We start from the raw sequence: 20,472 nt of genomic DNA, 5'->3' as shown, positions 1-20,472 counted from the left end.
CATTCATTCGTTCCTTCATTCAATCTTCTTTATTGAGCGCTTACTGTGTGCAGAGCACTGTACTAAGCACTTGGGAGAGAACGATACACCAATAAACAGCCACATTCCCTGGCCACAGTGAGTTTACAGCCTAGAGGATGAACTTACAAGCACCCCTTTCCAAAACCAATGACGGCGCTGATTTTCAGTGTCACAGTCTGAAACCCAAAGGGGAAATTGAAAATATAAGGAAACCTCAATCACCTAAATAGAGACTCTAATCAAGCCCCAAGAGTTGACGGATAATTACTAATAACTACGGTGCTCGTTAGGTGCTCACTTGGTGCCTAGCACTGTATTAAGTGCTGGGGAAGATGCAAGAAAAGTTGGGTGTGGTCCCTGTCTCACATGGGACTCACAGTCTAAATGAGAACTGTTTGCAGATTTCAGTGTTGTGACTATTTCAGTGACCGTCTCTGTTTAAGGAAAAACAAGACATAATCATTGAGGTTCATGAAATAATTGGAAGTCTATGATTTTGTCTTTTCTAAGCTTTTTTTAACTCCTGGCTGGCAGCTTTATTATTACTATCATTATTACATTTTAAATGCTTACTGTGTGTCAAGCACTGATTTTAAGCACCGGGGCAGATACAAGTTTATCAGTTTGGACACAATCCCAGTTCCATATGGGGTTCATAGTCTAAGGAGGTTGGAGAACAGATATTGAAACCCCATTTTACAGACGAGAAGTTAAATGATTTGCCCAGTAAGCAATTGTCAGAGACAGTAATAGAGCCCAGGTCCTCTGAATCCTAGGTCTGTGCTCTTTCTCATAGGCCACACTGCTTCTCCATGGCTGAAGTTGGCAAAAATATGGATCTTTTGCCAGGGGAATTTGAACAGAATTTGCCAGGGGAATTTGAACAGAATTCGCCAGGGGAATTTGAACAGGGTTCAAGGGGAGATTGGATAAATTCATGGACAAACAGTCCAAAAGGGCTACTAGAGGAAAAATCAAGAGTTTAGAGAAGAGGGTTGCATAACTCCCCTTGTGCAAATTGCACCCCTGACATGAACCCCTCAAATGATCATGTTCGCCCTATCGTAGATAGAATGCTGGGCTAGAGGAATCATTGATAATAAAAATGGTATTTGTTAAATGCTTAATATGTGTCAAGCACCGTTCTAAGCACTGGTGTAGATACAAGGTAATTAGGTTGTCCCACTTGGGCTCAGTCTTAACCCCCATTTTACAGATGAGGTAACTGAGGCATGGAGAAGTTAAGTGAATTGTCCAAAGTCACACAACTAAGTGGCGGAGTTGGGATTAGAACCCATGGCCTCAGACTCCCAAACCTGTGCTCTTTCCACAAGCCACGCTACTTGATCTGATCCAGCAGTGGCATTGGTGATGACTCAGATATTTCTATGGTGACCTGTGGTCAGTTATTTCAAGCAAAGTGGGCTTGGAATTCTGTTCTATATTGTGAACTATATCCTTCACTAGAATGAGTAGTATATAATAATAATGTTGGTATTTGTAAAGTGCTTACTATGTGCCAAGCACTGTTCTAAGCGCTGAATTATGGGGTAGAGGCTTTGACCTTCTTATCTTTTAATGGTCAGTATGTTTAGCTGAAAGGAGAGATAGTGCCTTTCATTTTTAGAGTCATAGTCTTGAGTCCAATTTCACCTGCTATATATGGAAAAGGGGTTGACTTCAGGGAAGGAGCATGGCTCAGTGGAAAGAGCACAGGCTTGGGAGTCAGAGGTCATGGGTTCTAATCCCGGGCCCCCCACATGTCTGCTGTGTGACGTTGGGCAAGTCACTTAACTTCTCCGAGCCTCAGTTACCTCATCTGTAAAATGGGGATTAAGACTGAGCCCTGTGGGACAACATGATCACCTTGTAACCTCCTCAGTGCTTAGAACAGTACTTTGCACATAGTAAGTGCTTAACAAATGCCATTATTATTATTATTATTTTTGTAATGCTGTGTTCTAAAATTAATCCCTCTAGACCATAAACTCCCTCTAGGCGGGGGACATGTGTACAAACTCTGTTATGTTGTACTCTCCCAAGCACTTAGTATGGTGCTCTGCACACAGTAAGCAGTCAATAAATATGAATGATTGATAACCTGTGTTCTGCACAAGTGGTACGCCAACATGATTCAGACTGTCATGCTTGTTTTAGAAAGAGAACAGAAGGACTTAACCAAATACTCACGAAGCAATAATAAGAGGCCGAGGGCGATCATACCAATGCCAGCAGGTCCAAGTCGACTATTTGACTGCCCAACTCTGTCATCAGTTATGGCCACGTAACCATCATCTGTAATCATTGTAAGGCCAGTACCACCGGTGTATATGCCCGTGGTGCTATAGAAAAGGCACATCTGGTTGATGTCACACTCACAAACATCTAACTGCAGAATCTGGGGCATTTCACAAGTTCGGTCCAGGCTGTCTTTGACAAGGATGGGGATTTGGTACGATCCGGATGTTAAGACTTGGCCAGTAGAGAGTATTGCTGCTGTAGCTGTGAAAAAAGAACAAAAGAGGAAATCACTGTCACCTGTGGTCCAGAATCATAGCAGCAAGATATCTGCACTGTCAGCTGTGTGACTTTGGGCAAGTCACTTAACTTCTCTGTGCCTCAGTTACCTCATCTGTAAAATGAGGATTAAGATTGTGAGAACCCCGTGGGACAACCTGATCACCTTATAACCTCCCCAACGCTTAGAACAGTGCTTTGCATTATAGTAAGCACTTAATAAATACCATTATTATTATTATTATTATCTTTTCATGTTCTACCAGTAGGTTGGTTATACAACTTTCAGCAGTGTGGCCTAATAGAAAGGACATGAGTGCGGGAGTCAGAAGACGTGGGTTTTTCTTCTGACTCAACCATTTCTCTGCTCTGTGACCTGGGGCAAATCACTTAACTTTACTTTGCCTCAATTTCCTCATCTATAAAATGGGGATTCAATAGCTGTTCTCCTGCCTACGTAGGCTGTGAGCCCTATGTGGAACAGGGACTGTGTCTGACTTGTATCTACCCTAGGGCTTGGAACACTGCTTGACACATAGTAAGCACTTAGCGAATATGATGATGATGATGATGATGATGATGATGACGATATTTTATGCTTGAAGAAGTCACTGATGGGGAAATTCACCCACCGATGCATGTGTGACTGAAAAGAACAAATGGAGGACCCACATTTCTGGACACATGACATACACAAAGCTGTCTCATGTTATGTTGTCATGTTTGTTGCTGGCAAGTCCTGGCACCATTTTTTTCTTTTCCTCCTTGTAATTAATTTATCATACAATAATCAAGCAAAACCATACCTTTACACAATTTCCTGATGGTCTTTATAGAAAAATCCTTGGGGTTTTCTATTTAAATCAGGGATGTTTCTCCTGATTTAAGAAGCAGTGTGGCCTAGTGGAAAGAGAATGGGGCTGGGAATCAAGAGACTTGGGTTCTAGTCCTGGCTCTACCACTTGGCAGCTTGCTGAACTTTGGCAAGTCATTTAATTTCTCTGTGCCTCAGTTTCCTCACCTGTAAAAAAAGGGGATAAAGTACCTCTTCTCCCTCCCACTTAGAATGTGAGCCACATGTGGGACAGGGATTGGGTCCTGTCAGATTATGTTGTGTCTACTTCAGTATTTGGAGCATAGTAACTCTCAGATACCTTAACAAATAGTACAGTTAGTATTCTTGTTGACACTAAAGTGCCATCTATCCAAAAGAATCACAGAACTAGAGCTGGAAAAGGACTAGAAATTAATCCGCCTCATCTCTGAAGCATCAGAGGAGCCATAACTTACTCTTTGGCCTCCCAGCAACAGGAAGCTTGCCCAGTAATAATAATAATAATAATGATACTAATAGCAATAATGATGATAATACTTGTTAAGGGTTTACCTTCTGTCAAGTAGGGTTCTAAGCACTGGAGTAGATGCAAGTTAATCACATTGGACATAGTCTCTGTTCCACATGGAACTCACAGTCTAAGTAGGAGGGTGGACAGGCACCAAATGTCCATTTTGCAAATGAGGAAATGGAGGCTCAGAGAAGTGAAGTCACTTGCCCAAGCTCACACAGCAGACAGGTGGCAGAGCTGGGATTAGGACCTCTGTGACTCCCAGGGCTGTGCTCTTTTCACGAGGCCATGCTGCTTCTCTACTGCTTCGAGTCGCAGCGTGGCTCAGTGGAAAGAGCATGGGCTTTGGAGTCAGAGGTCATGGGTTCGAATCCCAGCTCCGCCACATGTCTGCTGTGTGACCTTGGGCAAGTCACTTAACTTCTCTGAGCCTCAGTAACCTCATCTGTAAAATGGGGATTAAGACTGTGAGCCCCACGTGGGACAACCTGATCACTTTGTATCCCCCCCAGCGCTTAGAACAGTGCTTTGCACATAGTAAGCGGTTAACAAATGCCAACATTATTATTATTACTGTGTCTTGTCTTATGCTGTCAAGTCATCTCCGACCCTTAGCGACCCCATGGACACATCTCTCCCAGAATGCCCCACCTCCATCTGCAATTGTTTTCGTAGCATAACCATAGAGTTTTCTTGGTCAAAATACAAAAGTGTTTTATCATTGCCTTCTTTCACGCAGTAAACGTGAGTCTCTACCCTTGACTCTCTCCCCTGACGCTGCTGCCCAACACAGGTGAGTTTTGACTTGTAGCAGATTGCCTTCCACTCGCTAGCCACTGCCCAAGCTAGGAATGGAATGGGTATGGCTCTGCTTGATTCTCCCTCCCATAGTCGAGACTGGTAGAGTACTGGCAACTCTCCAGCTGCCATCCTGAAAGGGGGCTGCTCTACTGTACTCACCATTTATTGATCTGATTTCCCATAAAGTGGCTGTTCCTTGGGGCTGATCGGCCACACAGTATGTAAAGGGCGAACCGAAGGAATAGTCGTTGGCATCTCTGATGGAGATAATAGCAGATGGAGATGCTCCACAAACACTCCGAGTGTCAGAGAAAATGACCGGGCAGTAGTCGCTGATGTCTGGAACTTCCACACAGATGGTGCCAGTGGCAGTTCTCCCGGAGCCATCTGAAATAATGAAAAGATATGACTGAAGAGGAATCTTCTCTCTTTTCCCCACTCCCCTCTATTGATCAGGACAGAACCACACATCCAAGAGGCTGCAGGACTATAAGAAAGTCCAGAATCCCAATCTGGGCCTTGCCCATCCATCTTTCGCCGGCAACAGGGTCCAAGATTCATTCATTCACTCATTCAATCGTATTTATTGAGCGCTTACTGTGTGCAGAGCACTGTACTAAGCGCTTGGGAAGTACAAGTTGGCAACATATAGAGATGGTCCCTACCCAACAATGGGAGCTTGGTCTGGTAGAAAGGGCACAGGCCTGGGAAGCAGAAGATCTGGGTTCCAATCCAAGTTCCACCATTTGTCTGCTGTGAGACCTTGGACAAGTCACTCAACTTCTCTGTCCCTTGTGCCACCATTATCTTTACTTAGTCCTCCTCTCCCATTCCCCTCTGCGTTGGGCTTGAACTTGCACCCTTTATTTACCCCTCCCTCAGCCTCATAACAAACTTATGATATGATGATATTTGTTAACTGCTTACTACGAGTCAAGTACTGTTCTGAGCGCTGGGGTAGATATAAGCTAATCAGGTTGGACACAATCCTTGTCCCACATGGGGCTCACATTCTTAATCCCCATTTTACAGATGAGATAAATGAGACCCAAAGAAGTGAAATGACTTGACCAAGGTCACACAGCAGACATGCGGCAGAGCTGGGATTAGAATCCAAGTCCTTCTGACTCCCACTCCTGTGCTCTATCTACTAGACCATGCTGCTTCCTATACATATAAATTACAGATATGTACATACCTGTAATATTAATGTCTGCTTCTCTAATTTATTACTGGCGATCTGGAAATTAAGTGGTTATGACTCACTGAAGAACTGGGCTAGAAGTTGCATATGGCATCAGTTGGAAAACTCTATTTCCTGTTTTTAATCATATACCGAGCACTTACTGTGTGCAGAAAACAAACACTTTTGACTCCTGATTTGGTCTTCTATGCACCACCTAAAGACCTTCCTGCCCTAAAGCCCCCATAATTCATCTTAGGGAGACTATAAATGACATCTTAGTTTGAAATTCCCTTGGCTAGGAGCAGGTGGCCATTATTTGAATATCCCCATGGGAATGTCACACTAGAAAAGTCTATTAAAAACTACCGAAAAACCAATTTTCTTACCCTCTATAGCCAGAAGCTCTGCTGTGTAGATCCCATCGTGAATATATTTTGATTTCCGATCAAATTTCTTGGAAAATCGAATCTCACCCGTTCTTGAGTCAACCTTTAGCCAGCTTCCTGCATCGTGTCCCATGACATACCTGTTTTCAATTAAAAAAAATACACATAAATGATATGAAAAACCCATGGTGTGATCTTATTTTTCCAATGGTTAATGGCATTAAAAATAATGTTATTTGTGGATAAAAGAAATGCAAGTGTTACCCACAGAAAGAGTAAAACATTTTACAACTCTTTATTTTTTATGGTATTTGTGAAGCGCTTACTATGTCAGGCACTGTTCTAAGCGCTGGGATAGATACAAGGTAATCAAGTTCTCTGTTCCTCCTGAGTTGGAGCTCACAATCTTAATCCCCATTTTATAGTGAAATGATTTGCCCAAGGTCACACAACAGATAAGTGGCAGAGCTGGGATCAGAACCCAGGTCCTTCTTACCCCCAGGCTTGTGCTCTATACACTAGGCCACTATGATGTCCTATAGTTTAACTATGCCCTTTTTATTGTATCTTGGGCGACCTACCTCTCATCAGTTTATCTGCCTCAACCTTCATTAGAGCTCTACTAAAGGGAGCTAGCCACAGTGAAATTCCAGTTCAATTCTGGATGATCAATCAATCAATCATATTTATTAAGAGCTTATTGTGTGCAAAGCACTGCAATAAATGCTTGGAAGAGTACAGTATAACAGATTCGGCAGACATGTTCCCTGTTCACAAGGCGCTTAGTGTCTAGAGGGGGAGAACGACATTGATACAAACAAGTAAATTACAGATATGTACATAAGTGCTGTGGGGATGAGGGTGGGGTGAATAAATAGTATAAATCCAAGTGGAAAGGTGACCCAAAAGGGAGAGGAGATAGAAGAAATGAGGGTTTAGTCGGGGAAGGCCTCTTGGAAGAAGTTGATCTTGAACTTGTGATTTGCCCCTAATTGTTGTGGAGGTCCAAACTGGCATGTTATAGAGTGGTAGTCATTATGATAAGTTTGATTGTTTAAACTGATCCCTTGATCCAATCTAGTAATTGGATCCAATCAACACAATTGTTCTCATCTCCCCCACCCCTGATCTCTTGCCCAAGCCCTTTCTGGAACACTCTCAGATGTGATTTTACCTGAATGCCTATTTCTCCAGCTAGATTGTTTAATCTTTGAGGGTAGAATGGGGTCTGCTAATTCTATTGTACTCTTCCAAGCACTTATTACAGTCAATTCCATTGATGGATCGCACTCATGGTATGGTTGACATTTTAAAGACTCACACCTTCCCCTGTCAGCTATGCATTAAAGATGGGGTCCATTTTTAATCATGGAGTAGGGGGAAGAAAAACTAACTCTAATAGGCTTAATCATTAGTGCTTCCCTTGACTCTAGGTTTAAAACAGTAATATACAAAACAAGGCTGAGCTCTGGGTACTCCCATAGTCTTCTGTCTTATGTTTCCAGATGGACTCGATGGTTATGGGCTGGCAAATGTGGACATAGAAGAGTAGGGATGAATTCTGGGTCTAAGGAAAATTAGTTCCATGTCTACAAAGGGACAGCGTAGGCAAAGGCATTGTGCTTTTTGCCTTGTGACATTTCTCCCCACTTTCATTTGATTCATCCCTTCCAGAGTTCTTGAATTACTCCTAAAACCATTTAACATAATGTCCTTAAGTAGGAATCAAAATCCAAGAACTAGAAAAGACTCCAAGATGTCATCTGGCTCAGACCAATGGCAGGTAAATGTCCCACTGGGGGCAGATAGTCTATTTTTCAAGGAGGTTTCCAGGAAGCTCATTGTAGGCAGGGAATGTGTCAGTTTATTATTGTATTGTACTCTTCCAAGTGCTTAGGATAGTTTTCTGCACATAGTAAGCACTCAATAAATACGTTTAAATGAATGAATAGAATCTTTTGAACCTTCCTTGGTAGCCTGCTATTGTCCAACTTATCACTCCTTCATTCTCAGTTTAAGGCCACTTCCTCTTATTCTGTCCTCTGGTGCCACTGACCAGTGTCCTCACCTAAATATTTCTTAAACTTGACACATTATTAACCACCTCTCAGCCTTCTCTTTTCCAGGTTTAGCAGCCCCAATTCCTTAAACCTTTCGCCAAAGTATCCATTTTCTATCCCTTAAAATAGGATTATTGCTCATCTCTAGACCTGAGATGCGATCTCCTTTAGTTCAACAATTGTAAAATCAAAAAGATCTTTCTTTGTGGTGGCGGAGCAGGGAAGGAGGCGGTTGGCAAGATAGGATGCAGCAGAGGAACAGGCTAAAGTTTGGTTTGTCTCATCTGAGAAGCCCTGGGTGAAACCCAGTTCCTGCTTGCAGCTCCCTCCCTTAGTTCCTCCTGCTTTTTAATAATAATAATGACGGTATTTGTTAAGCGCTTACTATGTGCAAAGCACTGTTGTGCTTTGTCCCTTGCCCATTTCTGGCCCTGTACAGGTCATTCTGGTTTACAAACTCCCCAGAACTGGTTCTCCCTTGTCTTTTCCTGACTTAACTGCACAGAGGCCTCGGGCATCCAGAGTAACCAGTCAAAGATCAGGGCAGCTCCAAGTTTATGGCATCCCCTGGTGTAGGGCAGGTGCCCTGAGGAGATCAAAGGGCCTTCTGGATAATAACTGTGGGCTGCTTTGATCTTCTCTCTTTCTCTCCAAACTAGATCCCTGCCTGAACAATTCCCCATTCCCTTTCCCCACCTCAGAGTGGTGCGGTTTACAGTCTCCTGACTAGGGTAAAGTTCAGGAAAGGCTCCTAGGGCCAAGTTGGCTTTCTGGAAAATACTTTCTCCAGGGAAATGAGTGTTAGTCCAAATTATTGTACCTAAACACTCATCAGACCCAGTAAAAACTTGTTTTACCTGACATTCTTTGCAGCAATTCCAGTGTCTAGATCAGTGGCGGTGTATGTCCCAAGCACATAATTTAACAAGGCGTCCCCTCTTATGCCATCTCGAATGCTGAAGCTCATGGAATTTGGATTAAATATGGCTCCTTCTCTCACGTTAATAACTCGTATTCTCACAGGTGTTGACTGAATCCGGTAATGGGAAGCAACTGAAGGATGAAACTCGGCTTTGTTTTTCACCCCGATGCTGACGTACATATTTGGCATCTGTTCATAATCCAGCATCTGAAAGGGGCAACAGAAATATATATGGTACTTGTACTTAGTAGTAATTGTTAAGCACTTACTATATGTCAGATACTGTACTGAGCGCTGGGGTAGATTCAAGATAATCTGGTCAGATACAGTCCCTGTCTCACAAAGAGCTCACAGTCTAAGTCAGAAGGAGAAGGATTTAATTCCCATTTTAAAGATGAGGTAACTGAGGCACAGAGAAGTTAAATGACTTCCCAAGGTCACACAGCAGGTAAGTGGCAGAACTGGGATTAGAATCCGGGTCCTCTAACACCCAGCCCCATGCTCTTTCCACTAGGATGTGTTACTCCTCCTTAGAAAGTTTCTGAAGCAAAAAATGGAGCTCCATTTCAGGGAGATCTGCAATATTCTGTTTGTAACCATATTCTCTAATTAAGGCACAGGGATAAAATCAGGGTTATGAACTGGATACCCCAGAAGCCAATTCATTCACCCACCGAACTTGTTCTGGCATTGGATATTTTCCCACACCTACACTTTCCCTCTTGGGCAATAGCTGGTAAATCCAGGGGACTTTACTGAAAACCAAACTGTAAACTTACTTGCACTTCAAATAAAAACTTCAAAGAATAAAACTTAGGATGATCTCCTCTAGAGAAACATTCATTTTGCATGGGCTCTTGTTGGTACATTCAATTTGTAGGATGGGAATTATATATTTGGAATGAAGCTATTGATCCACCTCTTGAGATATTTTAGTATGGGCAGACTCTCCTAGCTCATTGTTTTTTTATATATCAAACAGGAACAATCATGCATAGACTAGACACATTTTTAAAAACAGCCAACCCAGCAACACACACACACACATGCGCGCGCGCGCACACACACACACACACACACACACACACACACACACACACAAACACACAATTTTCCTTCACCCAATGAAATAGGAAAGGACTAATGCCATGGGCCCATGCTATCTCTCAAATATGGAATTCTATACATACAGTATAAATAAACATTGTAAGATAGTTTTAGAAAATGCCTGTCATTCCAGTGCTGAAGCAGGCAAACTACAAAGGTGACACCTGCATCCATCAGATGAGGGGAAAACTGTAATTAAATGGTGGCCAGCCTCAGGGCCAATGTGTGGGCTCAGGAGAAGCTGGCTGTGGAACGGGTTCATTTGACTGAAGACTAGTGGCATGGTTTCATCTCCTGTCCGCTGGTGATCAGGTGGACAACCAAAAAAAAATGGGAAAAACTAGTAGAACACTGATTGGAGGCTTAGATTTTGAAGGGGCTACTTTAGGTCCAGTTGCAGTGAGTTTATAACGAAAGTTTAGAGTAAAGCCGTGTGGCCTGGAAGAAAGAGCTGGGGTCTGAGAGAGAGAGGATCTGAGTTATAATCCCATCTCCACCACTTTGCTGCTGTGTGAACTTGGAGTCATTTTACTTTGCTGTGCCTCTGTTTCCTCATTTGTAACAATAGGGGATTCAATACTTGCTCTTCTTCCAATTTAGACTGTGAACCCCATGTGGAACATGGACGGTGTACAATTTGATTTTCTTGTATCTACCCCAGGACTTAGTACAGTGTTGGGTAGATAGTAAGTGCTTAACAAATACCAGTATGATTACTAAACCAAGTATGAAGATGGAGGGCTTTTTCATTCATTCATTCAATTGTATTTATTGAGCACTTACTGTGTGCAGAGCACTGTACTAAGGGCTTGGGAAGTACAAGTTGGCAACATATAGAGATGGTCCCTACCCAACAACGGGCTCACAGTCTAGAAGGGGGAGACAGATAACAAAAAAAACAACATATGGACATGTGTCAGGTCATCAGAATAAATAGAAGTAAAGCTAGATGCACATCATTTTTGCAATTTTAGCAGAAGGACATTTTCTCCAATAGAAATTCCAGGAGAGCATATCCTGTTACATTTGAAATATTTTTTTAAATGTTTGCTCCATCAGGGGAATTTCTGCTGAAGGACTGACTATAGACTGAGATATTCAGAGAAACTGGCTTGAATTTTGGCTTCTGCCTGGTTGATATACTGATGCCCCATATTTAACTTTCAACATTCTGCAATTTTTGTTTCAAAAGAACTTCCTGCTAAGGAAGGCTGGGGCAGACCTAGCTCTAGAGTGATAAGTGGGCACTGAAAACATCTACTCCAGACAAAATGAACCTTGTGACATTGTGTAGTCTAGCGCAAACACTACACAACAATCAGTCAATCTTTAGCACAGGCTTAAGTGTGGAAAGCTATGACATTTTGCCTGGCACTTCAGCCTCTATCCAAGCTGGGGTTCAGATGCCCATGGCCAGTTTGGTGGCCATTCATGCATTCATTCAGCCATATTTATTGAGCTCTTACTGTGTGCAGAGCACTGTACTACCACTTGGGAGAGTACAAAACAACAATAAACAGACACATTCCTCCACACTACTGGCTCCATAGCACCCCTTCCATTTGGGATCTGGTCCCAAATTTGAGAGCTGGCAGAACTGAGTCACAGAGACGTTAAATGACTTGTCCAAGGCCACACAACTGGCAAGTGGTTGAATGGGATTAGATACCCAGGCTCCTGATGGCCAGTCCTGTGATTTTTCCATTAAGCCAGGCTGCAAAGCCTGTATTAAGCCATGGAACAGAAAATTTCTCTGTATGAAGCAGCGTCTGACCTGAATCGTACACTGCCCTTAAGAAGGGAGTGGTTCTCTCTGAGTAAAAGTCTCACGTGGAAAGAGAGACAAGGAGGCCCAAGAGAAAATAGCACCAGGTATGCTTCAAACATTAAGTCCAACACAAAAAGGGATAACATTTTTTTGTGCCCAGTGCAGTGAGAATTATGGATCCCACATTGGCCTTTTCAGCCAAATACATTTTCATAGCATCAGGAGACTGACTGTGAGCCCAGTGCTGGGTAGGGATTGTCTCTATCTGTTGCCAGATTGTACTTTCCAAGTGCTTAATACAGTGCTGTGCACATAGTAAGTGCTCAGTAAATACAATTGAATGAATGGGGTCTTCAAATATGAAGGGCAGCCACACTAAGCATTTGGGAGAGAGTAAGTGATGAAAGTATGTGATATCGGCATTCAAAGAGCTGATAATCTAATTAATTAATTCTAGTATTTATGAAGTATTTATTGTGTGTCAAGTACTGCTGTAAGCACTGGGTTAGATACAAGTTAACCAGGTTAGACACAGCCCCTGTCCCACGTGGGACTTATAGCCAAAGTAGGAACACAAGATGTACAAGATAAAATTAACCTTAGTTCTTGCAACAACTAACTATTCTTCTCATGCCTGCTTCTGAGATAAATGACTTTCCTGGTTCTTGTAACTCTCTGAATAATTACAATTCAACAATCTCAGAGACAAAATACTGCTACAGCCACATCGTACCTTAACAACCCTCAAAATCCCCTCATTTGTTCTTGAATCTGTATCGATTTCAAACCAATTTCCTTCATTTCCAGAGACGAAGAAAAAGTCAGCCAACCAGTTGTCTGTGTATTCTTCATCGAGATCAATTGCTCGAAACCGCAACAATTCTGAATTGAGGCAGTTTTCTTCAATACTTGCTGAATACTGAAATGACAGATGCACACTTTCTCAGTGCTGAATGGTTAGTTTTAAATAAAAGAGACAACTACTGAAAGATATATCATTCCATATATTGTAAAATAAGAGAGTGAATATCAATTATCAGAAGCATTACAATAATAGGTGTCATAATGTTTGCTCACCCATAGAACAACTTAAATTAACATGTACAAATCTATAAAGATGATACACTTGCATACAAGAATTTCTAAGATACATTCAGGTATCTTAGAAATTCTAAGATACATTCACCTCCTCCAGGAGGCCTTCCCAGACTGAGCCCCTTCCTTCCTCTCCCCCTCGTCCCCCTCTCCATCTCCCCCATCTTACCTCCTTCCCTTCCCCACAGCACCTGTATATATGTATATATGTTTGTACATATTTTTTACTCTATTTATTTATTTATTTTATTTGTACATACCTATTCTATTTATTTTATTTTGTTAGTATGTTTGGTTTTGTTCTCTGTCTCCCCCTTTTAGACTGTGAGCCCACTGTTGGGTAGGGACTGTCTCTATATGTTGCCAATTTGTACTTCTCAAGCACTTAGTACAGTGCTCTGCACATAGTAAGCGCTCCATAAATACGATTGATGATGATGATGATTCAGGTGGAATACAAGAATTTCAAAGATACATTCAGGTGAAATACCTTCAATACATATCCAAAATCAGAATTCTGCTGTCAGATTACCAGAAAAACTCATTTAATTACTGCTGGTCGGGTGATAACATTGTATTCAGGAGAAATAACTTACCGATGTCTCTTCAAGTGTTGGGAAGTTATCATTGATGTCTAGAACTTTAATTCTACAATCACATTGGGTTGACATTCCGTCAGAAGCCCCATCCCGATCTGACCCTCTCACAAGAAGATTATAGGAGCTGTGTTGCTAGAAAATAAAATAGAAACATGCATCAATTGGCTCAAATCTCAAACTGGATTCAAAAATGGTAAATGCTGTTCACTTCTTTAATTAGACATGTAACACAGGGGAGAAAACTTATCTAAGTATTCTATTTTCAATCAAAAATAGCCTTTTTTGCTTTTTCATCTTCCCTTTATGCTTGGGTAAGAATACTAATGTGGTACATCATCATCTGTCTTTTTCTAAAGGAAATTCTTTGCCACTGACCATTCATTTGTGGAAGGCTTTACCTCTCTGTCAAGCAAATTAGTCATTGTGCGAATTTCTCCAGTATATCTGTTCAGAATAAACATTGGTGCACCTGCAGGCTCCTGAGAGATTATCTTGAAGGCGATTTTAGAATTCAAATTATTTTCCTCATCTGCATCTGTGGCACTTAGCTTTACCACCAGCGTGTCTAGGAATTAAGATAAATGGGTTGAATTTCACTTTTTCAGGACTGCATTTGGTTACTTCAAAATACTGGTATATTCAGACCCCTCCACCCCCAACAGCACTTATGAAAAAAAAAAAACTTTATATTTTATTTCTTCTTCCTACCTGTAATTTAATGTTGGTTTCCCCTGCTAGATTGTATTCTATCTGAGGGCAGCAATCATGGCTACTAACTCTTTTGTAGTCTCAAAGGCTTAATACAGTGCTCTGCACCCAGTAGGTTCTCAGGAAATTCTTTTGATGGATCCTTGAATTGATTGGAATTCCTTTACTTAATTTAGTTAACTTTGTTGACACTATCCCTTTTTAACATATACTGAAGGGTTGATTCTGAAAGTTTATGAGTTATTTGGCAATATCTTTCCTATCTCTCAACGAGAAAGTAAACAAAGCCTCCTCCTTCCTCTCCCCCTTCCCATCCTCCCCACCCTACCTCCTTCCCCTCCCCACAGCACCTGTATATATGTTTGTACAGATTTATTACTCTATTTATTTTACTTGTACATATTTACTATTCTATTTATTTTATTTTGTTAATATGTTTTGTTTTGTTGTCTGTCTCCCCCTTCTAGACTGTGAACCCATTGTTGGGTAGGGACCATTTCTATATGTAGCCAGCTTGTACTTCCCAACCGCTTAGTACAGTGCTCTGCACATAGTAAGTACTCAATAAATACGATTGATTGAATGAATGAATGAAGTAGTAGTAAGAAAAGTAATATAATAATAATAATGGTATTTGTTAAGCGCTTACTATATGCCAATATAACAGACACATTCCCTGCCCACAACAAGTTCACAGTCAAGAGGAGACAGAAAATATGCCTAGGTATTGACAAAATGAATCAATCAACTGGTGCCCTTCTCCCAGGTTCAAAATTGGTCGTGTCTGCACAGCTCTAATTTCCAAAACATTATTTTAACCTCGAATATGGAGAGAGCAGAGTCCTCTATAACAGTTCCCACCAGAGGCTTGAGGAGAAGGTTATGGGCTTCATGTGCCCATGGGAGCTGGGGGAGGATGGGCAAACGGAGACAGGAAGGGGGAGAGAGGGAGGCTTGTGATTTCACCATGATGGGGACAAAAATGATCTTGGATTCACCCTGCACATTAGCAAACATGCTCGGAACTACACTCAGCATGGGCTATACGGTGAGATTTAGAGGTAACAGGACGGTTAGGGACACCTGGAAATTTCTCAGGCATACAGGTGTGCCTCAGGACTTCGGTGGTGTGCCACTGTTCGAAAACCATGGACCAAGAGAAAATGGAATACCCAAGAGGGTGATTCTGTGGCTCTACTTACTTGCAGCACTATTTTCTTCTATAGCAGCAGTGTACACATTCTGTGTAAACACTGGAGGGTTATCGTTTATATCCATTATTTTCACTCTAAGCTCCAGAGGACTCTCCAAATCTTCTCCCCTTGAATTCAGAGCTCGGCAATAGATCTGCAAAGAGAGGAAGAAGAGTGCCATTTGCAGCTAAAATCTCAGAAATTATGATTAGGGTTGAAAATAGATATCTTTCTCAGGGGACCCTGACTGTCCTTCTGAACATTATTTTATGGTATTTGTTAAGCGCTGACTATGTGTCAATCAATAAATCACACTTACTGTGTGCAGCTCTTACTGTGTGCAGAGCTTTGGAGAGCGTGATATAACAGAGCTGGTAGACAAGTTCCCTGCCCAAAGTGAGCTTAGTCAAGCCCTGTTCTGGATACAAGTTCATCAGGATGGATACAGTCCCTGTCATTCATTCATTCAATTTATTCAAATGTATTTATTGAGCGCTTACTGTGTGCAGAGCACTGTACTAAGAGATTGGGAAGTACAAGTCACTGTCAAGACAGTACAAGTACTGTCCCACTTAGGGCTCATAATCAAGTAGGAGGGAGAACAGGTATTGAATCCCTATTTTGTATTTGAGGAAACTGAGGCAAAAGGAAGTTGAATGACTTGGCCAAGGTCACACAGCAGACAAGTGGCAGAGTGGGATTAGAACACAGGTCCTCTGGCTTCCAGGCCCATGCTTTATCCACTAGACCATGCTGCTTCCCAGGACCAGTGGAATCAATAGCAAACCTATCTTTCCCATTCAGTGCATTTCCAGTCCTGGTTTCATTCAATCAATCAGTGGTATTTATTGAGCACTTACATACATTATTGATTTGTACCAGAACAGTAAATCTTCTTCTTTGGCACTGACCTTTAGAAACAAAAGGACGAGGAAAATTGGGATCATTTGAGCCCAGGGATATGACTTACCAAGAACATTGGTGTCATCTCCCGATCGACCACCGAGGTTATGTTAATCTCTCCGGTTCTAGAGTTGACGGTGAAGACACCGAAAGGAGGCCTGTCAATCCCCACCCCAGAGATGCGATATGTAATTTTCTGGTTTACTTCACAGTCTGATCGGATCTATGAGAAAACACCGCACAGTCAGTAACATCAATGATACTTTCGTTCCGTCCTTGACCCCATCCTCATCCAAACTCCAGTAATTTTGGTGATGGACTTCAGTCAAACGGAGGAGAATTGCATTATGGTAAAACTTTGATCATTGATTCTTTACATACATTTTTTTCCCCTCACAGGAACAATTTGGTCTGAAACCCAACTCACCTTTTACTTTGTAAAACAGGGCTCTCTGCTTTTGTTGAATGCTCACTCTCATTCGACCTCAACAGTTCTTAAAATCATCACCACCCTTCTCACCACAGCCCCTCCTCTTCCTCCTCCTCATGATCATTAACTAATGAATCTGTTCCTTCTCTTCAAACTCAGAAAGATCTGATCCAAGGGATAAAATCCTGTCCCCACCCTTCTCCTGAATTCTCCTTGGTGCCTGGACCCTTTAAGGAATTGTCATCCACTGTTCCTGACTGTAAGGGGGTGAGGAAAAGCCCTCTTGGCCTGCATCATCAGAATAGTGTAAAATTTCAGGGGTGAGGGACATGGGAATGGAAGAGAGGGGAATTGGGATTATTACTGTGGATATTAAGGATTCAAAATACACTAGCTACCGTACAACCGCTAAACCCTGATTTGGACTGTGGTCACACACCAGCTTGATTTGCATTCTCTGAACTCATAGTTTTGCAGAAGGAAAATCAAACATGCTAATTACAGAACCTTATCGGCCCTTCTCTTCTTATCCTAAGATTATGAGAAATTTCAGTCCTGGGTCACATCAATGTTCCATGTAGCCCAGGATTCTGCCATCAACAGCGGCAACAGGATGCTTGAAGAAACAGTGGGGTGGTTGTCCTTCCCAAAATCAATCTCAATGATTAGGGAAGAGCCATCTCACACCCCAGGTGAGAAACATTTACTGGCTTAATCACTTACCCTAGCAATGGGATTCCTCTTTGAGTTGTCTTCTCCTTCTCGACAAGCCGCTGCAAATTTGATCCATTCCCTTTTCTGTCTTCGGACCATTTCCCATTTTGCAGTTCCATTTTCACTGCCTTCATCTCTCACCTTGAGGAGAAACGGCTTCAGTTTTTTAAAGTCACAGAACCATCATCCTTGAAAATCCCCTTTAGAATAAGTTTCTGAAATATTCCCGGGGAAGGGGGAAATATCAGGAGAAAGGGGAATGTGCACTAACATTAGAGGGAATTTGTAAAGATTTGTAGCCTCTGGAAATATCTAGTATGGCAAGTGTCATGCCTCTCCATAATAGTCACTTAGGAGTCTTGTTATCCCACTAAATAAATTGAGAGTTAAAGTGAGATGCTATACCGAATGTAATGTGGTAAAATATTGACAAGGTTAACCTGTAAGCTTGACATTAGGCAGCACCAGAGTGTCAATCACCGGTAAATCTGACAGTCCCCATGAAAATCCAGAGAGGAGAATCTACAATCAACCAGGGGATTTCTTGGGTTCCTCTATCTCATAACCCAGTTTCCATGATACATTTTTCTCCTCTTGTTACTGCTTGTGGACTTAGTCTTCAATTCCTCTTAGTTTGGTGTTTCCATTGGATAGGTAAAATATTAATGATGCTTGATGTAGAAGCTATAGACTTGTTAGTATGTGTGCATGCATGCATTTCTGTTTTTTAAGGGAGTTCATTTGTCATACATTACCTCTACAAAAAATTCACTGTTTACAGTCTGCACCACCTGTGAATGAAGGCATATGGTTAGCACAAACTTGGACATTTTAAACAAGCAAGAATATTGGCAAAAGACTTTCTTTAACTTCACCCCTTGTCCATAATTCTGACCCAGACCAGACAATGGAGCTCCCTGCAAGGAAGAGGGAGAAAAAGAACGATTTAGCTTATGGAAGTTGGTCCTATCTGGTCCTGTATTTGCCAAGGTTCCACTTGAATGGTAAAGAATGCACTTTTCTCATATTCTCTTCCCACAGAAACCTCTAATTCAAGTCTAAGATGTCCAGGTGAAGCCTTAAGATGGGATCAGAATATTCTACACACTGAATTTTTACTGAATAAGAAGCAGCAGCCAATTCTCCAGGCTTTCAGTTAGAGAAAATGTGATCAACAGTTCACCCATCAAAATCTAGTTACTGTCAATGGACTGGATTTATTTTTTGGGGAAAATAATGATACCTTCATCAACAGATGCTATAAAGAAGTAGCAGAATGTCACTTAGAGGAAGAATTTGATAGCATTCAGTGTACTGAATCATTTATTATGCCAGTGATTTTGGTCCACATTCTAAAACTATATTAGCAACAGCAGGAAATGGATGCTCACAGAATCTGAAGGATATTGTATGTAGTAATAGTAGTAATAGTATTAGTAGAAGCAGAGTGGCTTAGCAGATAGAGCATTGTCCTGGGAGTCAGAAGAACCTGGGTTCTAATCCCAGCTCTGCCACATGTCTGCTGTGTGACCTTAGGCAAGTCACTTAACTTCTCTGGGCCTCAGTTACCTCATCTTTAAAATGGGAATCAATAGTGTGTCCATCCCCCCCCACCGCAGACTGTCTCCACTCAGGGGAGACTCCCAGCCAGAAGCTGATTGCTCTTCCTTCTCCATTTTTTTTGCCACACCAGACCAAGAGAACTGGGAAAAGTGAGTCTGCACTTTATCCTTTGGAGGGCTCTTCCTCACACCCACCTGGGTTCCATCTTATCCTCCTGAGGGCTGTAAAGCCTAGATACTCACAGGGGCCTTCTGGAAGAGTAGTTAGAGGACATTTGGGAGAGGGGAGGAGAAGCCAAGGTGGCTTTACATGACTTTGAAATGAACCCACAATTAGCAAGAAGATCAAGCTAATCCCCTTGCATGAATTCTTCATTGTCAATCATCCAATCAATGAATAGTGTTGAAAATATAAGGTGGTATATGTAGGGCCTTAATCAATACTTAGATCAATATGCTACTATGAGACCACTTGGATTTCATGCAAAATCTCCATACATGCAAAATGTCATGCAAAATCTCCATATTGCCTCCAATAGGCAGTATGTACCTTGGGGGAGCGTCATGGCCTAGTGGATAAAACATGGACTTGGGAGGCAGATGACCTGGGTTTTAATCCAGCTCTGCCTTCTGCCTGCTGTGTGACCTTGGGTAAATCACTTAACTTCTCTATTTCCTCAACTGTAAAATGGGGATTCAATGCCTATTCTCCCTCCTACTTGACTGTGAGTCCCATGTGGGACTGGTATTGTGTCCCACCTGATTAACTTGGCCTGGAATGCCCTCCCTCCACACATCCGCCAAACTAGCTCTCTTCCTCCCTTCAAAGCCCTACTGAGAGCTCACCTTCTCCGGGAGGCCTCCCCAGACTAAGACCCCCCTTTTCCTCTCCTCCTCTTCCACTCCCCATCACCCCCCTCATTCCACCCTACCCCATTCTCTTCCCCACAGCACTTGTATATATTTGTACATATTTCTTACTCTATTTATTTTATGAATGATGTGCATATAGCTATAATTGTATTTATTCTGATGCTATTGACACCTGTCTACTTGTTTTGTTGTCTGTCTCCCCCTTCTAGACTGTGAGCCCATTGTCGGGTAGGGACCATCTCTATATGCTAACGATTTGTACTTCCCAAGTGCTTAGTACA

General features: G+C 42.0%; 1 protein-coding gene and 1 non-coding gene across 2 annotated transcripts in view; both read right to left on the bottom strand.

Moving 5' to 3' along the window:
* DSG4 (desmoglein 4) overlaps nucleotides 1-19,843 on the bottom strand; it is a 29,399-nt gene extending 9,556 nt beyond the window's left edge. Inside the window, exons 1-12 of the mRNA XM_038766517.1 lie at nucleotides 19,817-19,843; nucleotides 18,512-18,673; nucleotides 17,766-17,897; nucleotides 16,680-16,835; nucleotides 15,719-15,863; nucleotides 14,207-14,373; nucleotides 13,806-13,940; nucleotides 12,848-13,033; nucleotides 9,175-9,446; nucleotides 6,258-6,397; nucleotides 4,845-5,072; nucleotides 2,212-2,523 (exon numbers count right to left, since the gene is read on the bottom strand). Of these exons, the coding sequence (XP_038622445.1) occupies nucleotides 2,212-2,523; nucleotides 4,845-5,072; nucleotides 6,258-6,397; nucleotides 9,175-9,446; nucleotides 12,848-13,033; nucleotides 13,806-13,940; nucleotides 14,207-14,373; nucleotides 15,719-15,863; nucleotides 16,680-16,835; nucleotides 17,766-17,897; nucleotides 18,512-18,673; nucleotides 19,817-19,843 (2,062 nt within the window). The remainder of the gene's footprint in view (nucleotides 1-2,211; nucleotides 2,524-4,844; nucleotides 5,073-6,257; nucleotides 6,398-9,174; nucleotides 9,447-12,847; nucleotides 13,034-13,805; nucleotides 13,941-14,206; nucleotides 14,374-15,718; nucleotides 15,864-16,679; nucleotides 16,836-17,765; nucleotides 17,898-18,511; nucleotides 18,674-19,816) is intronic.
* Nucleotides 4,688-4,825, bottom strand: LOC119945623. The gene has a single exon (XR_005456283.1). It is a non-coding gene; the product is annotated as a small nucleolar RNA SNORA7 (small nucleolar RNA).
* Nucleotides 19,844-20,472: the final 629 nt, after the last annotated feature.

Source organism: Tachyglossus aculeatus, chromosome 25 (genome assembly GCF_015852505.1).
Source record: "Tachyglossus aculeatus isolate mTacAcu1 chromosome 25, mTacAcu1.pri, whole genome shotgun sequence".
NCBI lineage: Eukaryota > Metazoa > Chordata > Mammalia > Monotremata > Tachyglossidae > Tachyglossus > Tachyglossus aculeatus.
This window is presented reverse-complemented; position numbering and strand designations above follow the sequence as displayed.